General features: G+C 41.5%; 1 protein-coding gene across 5 annotated transcripts in view; it reads right to left on the bottom strand.

The window, feature by feature from the left end:
• Nucleotides 1-2,070: 2,070 nt before the first annotated feature.
• The window catches only part of wdr37 (WD repeat domain 37), a 22,934-nt gene continuing 14,465 nt past the window's right edge, over nucleotides 2,071-10,539 (bottom strand). For all 5 annotated transcript variants that reach the window (XM_005471676.4, XM_005471674.4, XM_005471675.4 and 2 more), the window contains 3 exons: nucleotides 6,337-6,471; nucleotides 4,371-4,485; nucleotides 2,071-4,281 (listed from right to left, as the gene is read on the bottom strand). In XM_005471676.4, coding sequence (XP_005471733.1) covers nucleotides 4,150-4,281; nucleotides 4,371-4,485; nucleotides 6,337-6,471 — 382 coding nt within the window. In that variant the 3' untranslated portion in view covers nucleotides 2,071-4,149. The remainder of the gene's footprint in view (nucleotides 4,282-4,370; nucleotides 4,486-6,336; nucleotides 6,472-10,539) is intronic.

Below are 10,539 nucleotides of genomic sequence, written 5' to 3'. Positions count from 1 at the left end.
GCACATTTATTTTCAGAGATATAATAAATATAGGCTGTGTCTGAATGGCAATATTCTACAAACAGTGTAAATATGTAAAAAAGAAATAGAAAAAGTATAAAAGACAAAGTTGACAAAGATGTGAAAGAGATTCTAAAATGTCTAATTAAGATGTAAATTAAAGTCTATGAAGAATTGCTGCTAAGGTCTGTAAATTGCACTTCAGTAACAAATACAAAGTGAATGTTTGTACTGTATATGTGAATAAAACCTCAAAATCTTGTAATTTTATTTTGGTCTTTAAAGTTTTTTTTCTCGTCACATCTACTGTCAGTTTGATTGGAGGGTGAAAGAGAACGTTTGACCCGGTAGAAGGAGAATATTTGGTCTATACTGAGCACTGATATTGGCCTGTTCCCATTTTCTCATGGCCACCTTTTTGTGCCATCATTTTCTGAGGCTCAGAGCATCCAGACTATTATTAAAGAGGCCTCCCTTCTCCTGCATCTCCCAGGGGAAATCCATGGGGAAATGGTTAATCTCTGTTAAGCTCAGTGGCAGGTGTCACACAGACCAGCCACCAAAAATTAGCCTGGAGGAAGAATCAAGTGAGGACGAAGAGGGGGAGGCGCAGGGAGTTTAAGGTATGTCTCCTCAGTAGCTTCCACCCCTTCCCCTAAGGCCACGGAGTCGGCTGTGTGCTCAACAATATACATCGTAATTGACAATTTGCTCCAGCGGCTGGTCACGGCCAGCCAGCTCTAATCTAATGGACGAGGACGGAGAGGTGAAGCTCCACAGTGTATTCTGACTCCCAGTTTCATGCTGCTTCTCAATGAAATCTAAGAACAGGAACACAGGATACTGTGTCATCATGAAGGGTTACACCAGCGGGGTACGGTCTACAACAGTTTCAGATTAAAAAAAAAATAGATTATGTTTAATATGGAAATAAAACAGAGTGTAATAACTCCTTTATTATATTCAAGTATAAGGTAAACATTAAAAATGCACTGGGGCAAAGAAGTTGTTCTCAGTTTCTGACAGATGGTTACAATATGTCAAAACTAAATAGGGATAAGTGGCTCAAGATTAGCAGGAACGTGTGAACTTGTTAAATTTGGGGAAAAAAACAATCTGTGATGGCGTTTCATTGCGTGGTGCATTTCATGATGAACTTGTTTGGAGGAACATTACGCCACCATCGGAGGGCGTCTTTTTTTAAAGAAAGCTAATGCTAATCTTCACAAAATGATGCCACTTTTGTTTGTTTTTTTTCCAAGGGTACGTGTTATTGCCCGGACTTACTAAACCACAGCCCCGTGACCTCAGTATTCCCAACCTTTAATTTCTGCAAAAACATAAAAGCTTCATATGAAAACTTTCAGTTTGTGTTATCCACAGACTTTATTTCAGAGATCAAATCAGAAAATCATTGATTTCAAGATGAGGGACCCACAAGCATAAAAATACTCTTTTCCAGGTTTCCAATATTATTTACTTTGTTAAGGTGAACTTTGTCTTAACTCAGTAGATTAAAACTTATTTATGTTGAATCGTGTGCTTCAGAGAAGCTGCCACATTGTTACTGATTGGAGATATAATCATAACTTAAATCATTATAAGTTGTTGAATTTTTAATCAAATCCTTAGCTTTTTTGCTTTGGTGTTATCACTGATAACATGTCTGATTTCCAATAGCCTTCTGACTCTTCTTGGCATCCTGAGCCAAGCCCCTTGTTGACCTGGGGAAGCAAAAGAAGCAGACGGATCCTTTTTATGTTCTTGGACATTAGCGAAAAAGAGAAATAGAAGAAGTTGTTGAGCACTAAGAAATAAAGTAGCTGCATGCCTGCTATGTGCAACGCTGTGGCTGCCACATGGCTTCCTTTAAAAACGAGTTAACAAGCAAATTAAAAGTCTCATTAAATCCACACACCTCTTAAATCCGTTCTCATCAACACCATTTTTACATTGTTTTTCGAAGCTACCTGATGAATAAAGTGCGACTTTCAAAAACACATCTGAAGTGATCAAAAGTGAACAAGGGACTTGTGTTTGAATAGGATGAAAAAGAGATGTGAGACTGGAAAAAGGAAATCACACGTTTTATTGGAAAGTGTCAAGAGAGCACATACCCGTCACAATAAAGTATGCAAAGTAGATCACATAATGAAGTTTGAGGTGAATATGATTCGCTACAGTGAAGCGAAGCCCATCCACTCTCTTTTTTTTTTTTTTACCCCTACAGCCTGGCACGCAATAATTTAATGTATCAATCCAAAATCATATTTCCTCCAGGTTGAAATTCATAAGCGGGGCACGAATCGGGCCGTGCCGTTCTACCTGCAGATTAAAATGACATTGATACCGGTGGGCGCCAAATTGAGTTCCCTGAATGAAACAGGAATAAAAATCCTATCTTTGCTGCGCTCGGGAACACAATTAGTTCTTTAACAAGCATTTGGAAAAGTGCACTGATGCTTGGATGGATAAGGCCCATGCACCGGGTTTTTTCTCCTCAATGCAATGTAAGGCATTTCAATAAGATTATTACACTTTCAGGTTCATGCTACTTCAAAATGCATCCCGTTTGTGTTGTGGGTAGAAACAGCAGTGAAGTCTGAAGCCAGCTTTTTCAGTAAGTTACCTTTATACACTGAGCTACAGCTACAGCAGTCACACAGGTACACAGAGTCATTTGTATGGGTTTTACAGCACTGAAGTCGATTAAACGTGTGAGAAACTACAGCATGACTTCATGTTTAAAATATTGCACAAGTGTAACAATTGGAGCTTCCTGGAATCCAGTTAAGCCTAATTCTAGACAAGTCAGAACTCAAACTGAGATTCAGTGTGTATTTCAAGTTCTAGTCACTGATTTCAAAATGGAAGAAAACAAGAAAGAAAGACCCGGGCTTCACTCCGAGCACCAGAAACATCGAGTCAAGCTGGGTTATTGCTTCTGTTTTTGGATAAAGAGCGCTCCTTGCAGAGAGTAAAAGCGCCGTCAGCGACAAAGATGCAGGAAGTTATAGAAGACTGAGGGCTCAACACAAACTGCGAGAGCATGTTGACAGGAGCGCTACTGAAGCACAGAAATGACCTGACAAGTTCACTTAAGGATCACACAGTACAGCAACGCAGGGCTCAGGAGCTGGCAGCAAGCTAAAGAGGACGAGTCTATACTGAGCTTATGGACACACAGACCAGCAGCACGTAGGGAATACTGGATTATGATAATGCACAACACATTCCCGTTCACAGAGAGTCATTATTGCTATGCTCTTGACACTTTACATCCTCACAGAAAAGGCAGAATAAAGCAACATGTTTAAAAAACATAAAAATCCACTGTAAACACAGAACAAGGCAGAGTTACAGTTTCAACTATTTCTGGAAATATGGAGGCTGGCTGTGAAACTGAAAGCATCAAAGGTAACAGGCAAGGGAGCGAATCTCAATCTGTCAAAAGCTTCCCACAACGGCTCAGACGCCGTTTGAAGCGCTCGCCGACTGGCCCGGCAGCCCGCTCGCTGCACAGGTGATATGGCGGAGATTTGTGATATGTTTCTGCGATAAGAAATCTTCCAAATATTTGACCAAAAGGATAAAATAAAATAATCACAGAACTGTCTCTGCCAAACTGTAAGACACATTAGCTAACAACAACCTGCAACACAGGTCACTTAAAACAGGCCACAATATATTATTTACACATCGTATTCTACAAATTCTATTCTCTTGTGACTTTACAAGTAACATTTGCAAACTGGGTTTATCTACATGCAAGAGCGACCATTCAGCAGTAACTAAACAACAGTGCCGTGATCGGCAGCCCCGCGGCACACGGGTCAGAAATATATAGAGGAGGCTCGGGGCGGACAGATCGGACGAGCCTTGTCACAATTCACGATCCATGCTAAATAAGTGAAGGGTCAGACGCAGAAGGTCGGCTGTGTGGCCTCGTACACGCGTGCTCAGATGACCTGAAAAGGCTTTCATGTGAGAGTAATTGAGGAGCAATTATTGTCTGAACTTGTAGCTCACTGTTGGAAAGCTGTGAAGCACATGACAACCAAACTGCTCGACAGAGGAAACACGCGTGTGCGAGGCCACGGGTTACAGTGCAGACGTGTGCTGCGCCGTCTGTACACGGAGGGACTCTGATCACTTCTCCTGCAGCAGGGCGGGGATGTTGATGTTCCAGCCGATAGCCTGGCGGTCGAAGCCGCACGTGAACAGGTTGCATGACTGGTTTTCTTCATTCCACGTCGTGCAACACACCATTCGCCTGTGACCCTGCATGCGCACACACACACAGGTTTTAGTTCATGGTAACTGATGCCGAGCTAACAACCGCCTCCCAGTCAGGGTTATTCTGCTCTTACCATTCTGTTGCTGCGTGGAAGTCTGGCCAGCCTCACCCCACTCATGTCAAACAGGCGTACTTGTCGATTGTCGTGTGGCAGAGCAATGATCTTCTGGTTGGCAGACACGCTGATCCTGAAAGATCAGATGTAGTCGCACTTTAAACTGGAGCCAGAGTTTATCTGCTGACCTGAGTTCTCCTGATTGACTGGACCGACTCTATGTCAGTGATTTACTGAAAGAATAGAATTTAAATCTAGCGACGTCTGAAGCACATTTTCACTTTCTGTTTGAACAAACAGCACAACGATGACATAAACCACTTACAATCTTCTCTGGTAAATGGTGGTGTGGTGCACTTTAAAGGGAGGACTGCACTAACAGTACATACAATGCTTAACAAGTTTATTAGACCAGTGTTTCCCAACCACTGTCCCGCGGCACATAGGTGTGCCGTGGAATATTATCTGGTTCCACCTGATTAGTACTCTAAGCCATTGGCGTGAGTAACATGCAGAACAATTACATTCTCTTCCACTAGAGGGCAGAACTACCTGCTCTAATTAAATGGGATGCCAACTGCCAGTAAAACAGAATTAGATGAAGAAAAAAATTACATAATAGTCATGCTGTGAGACGGCACAGCGCGTAATAGCAATAGATAGTTATTTGAAAAGAAAAAGTAGTCAGTCTGACCTGGGTCCTGGAGAAAATTGCGACCCAGATGAAGGCCCTAGCATGAGTAGCGGTCAGAAGAAAGCAAAAAGGTACACTGGGGACAAACCGAGCCAATTCCACTATATTTGGTGCGTAGGGAAAAATGATGAATATGCTTTTTGTGGTATTTTTGTTATGTGGTGTGCCGTGTGATTTTTCTAATGTGAAATATGTGCCGTGGCTCCAAAAGGTTGGGAAACACTGTTTTAGATCACCAGTCACTAACAGAAAAAACAAGTATTTTAAAAAAAATCTACTCTTATTTATTATACAAATGACAAAGTGAATTTAAACCCAAATTTAAGCCGGCATGCTGGACTCCTCCGAGAAGTCCGAAATTAATCAAGTGTAACATTCATCCATCTATCCATCCTGCTGCTTATCCAGGTTCAGGTCACGGGGGCAGCGGTCTAAGCAGAGAAGTTCAGAATTCCCTCACCCTGGCCATCTCTTCCAGCTCAGACGAGAGGCCTCCTACCAGCAGGACATGCACTAAACACCTTGCCAAGGATGCATTTAGGAACCATACTGCTTAAACCACCTCAACTGGCTCTATTCGATGTGGAGGAGCAGCACCTCTACCCTAAGTCCTTCTCAAATGACCGAGCTCCTCCACCTATCTGTAAGGGAGAGCCCAGCAACCCTTTGAATCAAACTAATTTCCACCACTTGCATCTGCGACCTCATTCAAGAACATTCAATAGCTAAAACTATTTTTTCTATTCAGGAATGGAAGTGAATAACTGTAATTTGACATTTAATCAAAAATAACAGTGTGCTATATTATTTTTTCAGCTTTTTTAAAAAAAACTCCAGTGAATTTCAAATTTCATGGATAACAACAGTAATTACATTTTAGCATTAAAAATATCATTTTGACTAAAGAGCTTGAGCATACTGGCAATTACCAGTATTGGTAGTTACCATCACTTCTAATTTAGAGCAGCGGTTGCATAAACAGTACATCAGGTGGTTTTCTAATACATTTGTTAGGCATAGAGTATAAGGAACAGTATAATACACAAAACAAATGTGATGCCCAGAATGCTGACTTTAACTACATCAGCCTAATTTAATTACTTGTAAACTTTTCATTCAATTTATACTTTATATTGAATAAATAAACCTCAGAGCAATCTATGACTTTAAATTAATTTATAGTGTTGACAATCAGTGACAGAGTGCTCAACCAGCCAACATATCAATTTAACACCATAGTTTGTAACGTGCAGCACCGAGTGCTACAGTTTCTCTCCTCCTTTCACCTACCTGTTCACAGCTGAGTCAGTGCGGATGGTTGCTATAGGTGACCTCATGTTCTTCAGATCCCACACCTTGACAGTACGGTCATCACTTCCTGAAACCACATTGTCACCCACTGTGAACACCGCAGATGTCACCGTGCTGCAAGACAAACACACACAACAGCGTTACACACTTGTTACGCACGAAAACGTGTAAGCAGCAAACGGAGGTGGTAATGAGCTGCTGTATGGTTTTCTATTTCAGAGATCATAGTTACAAATCTCTACCAGTCACAGAAAGAAGAAAGTTTTCTGAGTGACAAGTTATTAGTCACCCCCTGCCACAGGGCAGTGCTATTATTGTTAATGTATAAAAGATGACACAATCCGCACACATGCGTCACAGAGGGTGTGTCAGGTACAACACTGTAAAGCTGACACTGTGTGCTTCTTCATTTATAATGCGACTCTGCATTGTTAAAACCTTACAACGTGTCATTTTGCCACTTGAAGTTGGCAGGATCTCACTCATGCACAGAGGACATCACAGAGATGCGGCAGTCGGGACAAAGTGAAGAGCTAAATAATGACTTGAAAGCATTCACACCACCAAACGTGTTTGAGCCATCAGGATGCTGTGAACGATGATTTCCTCTCTATGCACTGGCATTTAGTCACGTTTTCTTTCTTTCGGTTTACGATTAAATATGATGAACCACATGCTCCGAAGTTTGGGAACATTATACATATAACATAATACATACATGTGTAATCCATAGTTGCTCCTGATGCAGTCATCAGAGCATGAACATTAGACAGAAAGCACTTAGAAATGTAGAACAAAGTGCTTGTATGAATGTAAAGCTCTTTGAGTACTCAAGTCGAGTACACAAGCACTATATAAGAACCAGTCCGTTTACCGTGTCCTCTCTGAGCCTTTTGAGGTAACCTCAAGTACCCCATTACTTGCAGCACTTTTGATATATGCTTGGGCACAACGGAGCCACACCAATACAGTATATATATAGATCCACGATAACTCACTAACATTTGATACCAGTGTTAACTTTATAGTGGAAATCTCCATGTGTTCACAAACTTAAATGTTCTTTTGTCATATTGTTAACAAAAACAAATATGTGTGCTCAAATTCAGGCAGTACTTTATTTGGTTGATCCTGTTGACAGGAATGTTGGGCACACTGGAGGCAGTAGTGCATACACCCATCCCCTCCTCCGCCACCCTATATTCAGCCAGGCATGATTCCTCTTTCCCCACGGTAGGACTAAGGTCAGGCCTAGCCATACATGTAACAGATCTTTAATATTTTGAATCTATTTAATATGACGATACATCAGTTCTCTTTTGTTCCTACTCATTCATGGAGGTAAGTAAAACCAAAAACCTGAATAGGATTTCTCATTCTTCATTAAGGTTAGTGTTGCCTTTATACACACACACACACACACACACACACACACACTATCTTGGGTTCTACATCCCATCTTTTTAGCTAAAACTGGCTTCCTGCTTAATTCAAATCGACATGGCATTAAGGGCTAATTAGCGGACTAAACTTTGTGCTATTAGGGAGGCTGCGGCTCAAAGAAACTGCTCTATCGTTACAGGCACCTTCTGACATTGCAGGGTACAGCCCACCTGGGAATACACGAAGAGCAGGGAGAGATAGCGAAGAGGAAAGATAGGAGGTGTGTTCGGTGGGAGGTGTGAGGGGAGTGTAATCAGACGAGATAATTGATTAAAAGGTTGATTAAGGTTAAAGGGTTTTTAGAATGGGTGTGAGGAAGGAGGGAGTGTTCAGTAGTACTTAATGCTTTGCAGTGTCTCTGACAGCCAAGGTCGAGACTCTTTGTGAGACTTAGGGTGCTGGAGAAGAAGCGAGAGATGGGGTCCGTTCATGCACACAAATACTGACGTTGCCACGGTTCAGTAGGATTTACACCAGCGCTGAGCGTGCGAGTACAGGCTGCAGTATTCTCCTGAACAATAGGTGTCGTGACTCCGATAAAACCTCGACCGAGTTTTAACTCACAAAGAGGCCTTTGAACAGATGTGAAGGAAATGAGCACAATGCAAAACTTCCAACTTTTGACCAACTCTGATGGTCTGAAACTCAAACTTGTTCTCACAAAGAAAGCAGATCATTTCAATTCAGTTCAATTTTATTTCTACAGCAACAAATCACAACAACAGTCACTTCAAGGTGCTTTACATTATAAGGTAAAGACCCTACAATACATCGTTTTATCTCGCTGTCACTCACTCATGATGTGTGAAAGAGTGAATCTCGAGAAGGCAGAAAGCTACAATCTGCCCGTGCACAGCCACATAAACACACACTCGGGGCTGTGCTTTTTCAAAAGAGAAACTTTATGACAGCCTCATGTGATACATTTAAGGGACATCACAGCCCAGGACACACCTGTAGCTTTAGCATCTACAAAGAAAGCCATTTGGACAGTTATAGCTAGTCTTCACCGTGAAGCTTCAGTCCAATCTTCAAATGAAAATACTTTCCCAAAATATGTTTTTGGGAAATTTTTAACAGCACTCTGAATGCCTTTGCGTTGCTGCGTTCAATTTTTCTGTGCATTATAAATGCAAATATCACATGAAAGCAGTGTGTAAAATGATCTAACCAGACTTATTACAACAGTTTGTAAGACTCCTTTGTGTTGTTGATATTGACCCCAAACTGCATGTTAATTTTTCTTACATAAAACTGTTAAGTGGACTGGAGCTTTTTGTTCTGGCACTGAGGCTTTGAGCTAAATGACTGCATTTAAATGTATGGAAATCTCAAAGAACCTTAACATGTACTCACTGTTGAGTGGGTGAGAGCATAAGCCTAAAATGTTAATGAAAATATTCAGGTAGAGACGACTAAGAGGTTTAAGAGCACTCTGTTATTTTGCCATGCTGCAGATCTGACAGTCGCTGAGAACCCGGTAAGTGCTGTTGTATTCCTCCAGAGACAGGATGTCACATCTGCATGCAGACACACACACACACACACACACACACACACACACACACACACACACACGTACAGAGTTGCATTTCTCCAAAACTGCAATCAGATGTCACCGAAAGCTGTCGACGGCAGCAGAGACAAACGTGACATGGCAGTCCGTCTGTAGAGCAAGTCCACTGTCATTTCTCGTTTGCTCTCGGTCGTTTTGTTAGCTCACGCGCAGTTGTCATTACACTGCAATTACGGCGGGGGTGGCGGGACAGAGGGGGCGCGCGGCACTTTTAGCTGCCAAGGTTCGCTGTCAGGGAGCGTTAGCTGTAATTGCCAGTGAAGACGGTGAAAACGAGAGGCTGTCTCCCCTCTAGCTCTCAACCTCGTCTGCCTATTAAACCATTCACACTCTACTCTCTCTGATGTTTCCACAGGAGGGACGGGGAGATTATGCCATTTATGCCACACCATTATGTCATATTGGAGATCCTGGGAAATTAGAAGGAGGAATGGCAACCTGTTAGTGCTCTAAGGCACTGTTAAAACAAGGATACCTCACAAGTAGTAAAGTGGGGAAACTGTAAAAACACACACAGAGTCAATGAGCTTCTTTCCAGTCTCCTGTCCATTATACTCTACTACTCGCCCAAACATACAGCAAAAGCAATGAGTTGATAAACAGAGTACGCCTGTCTCAACTCCTCTTCTGCTTACTACTCTTCCAAACCATTAAAGCGAGTATTTATGAGTCTTTAGCATATTTGTTGGACCAAACTCACCAAGATATCAACACTGAGATCTAATCAGATTCTGTGTCTTATTATGTTTACAGACACTTCGCAGCAGTGTCACCATGTTCTTTAATAAAGTAAATAACAAGACTAAATATATTTAATAATTACTGAGCGAAAGGCAGAGAATGGATTTGCAAGCAATTAACAAACTAAATCAATTAATTAATCTTTGAAGTCATTTTTAGCAAAGTCTGCATTGTGTTACTTGTTTATATCTTAGCTAAATGAGTATTGTTGGGTTTTCAACTCACTGATGCACACCTCATGAGTGAAAACATGACATCTGTGTTCTTCTGAGATGGGCATTGTCCTCCATTTACACATATTTACAATACTAGACTATCAATCAGTAACTTGAAAAACAGCTCAGCTGCATTCTTATTTACACTGAGTGTGTCAAGTGGCAGAAATACTATTACAGACTAGGCTTTTTGCAGTCTTGTAATGA

Source organism: Oreochromis niloticus, linkage group LG9 (genome assembly GCF_001858045.2).
Source record: "Oreochromis niloticus isolate F11D_XX linkage group LG9, O_niloticus_UMD_NMBU, whole genome shotgun sequence".
Lineage (NCBI taxonomy): Eukaryota > Metazoa > Chordata > Actinopteri > Cichliformes > Cichlidae > Oreochromis > Oreochromis niloticus.
This window is presented reverse-complemented; position numbering and strand designations above follow the sequence as displayed.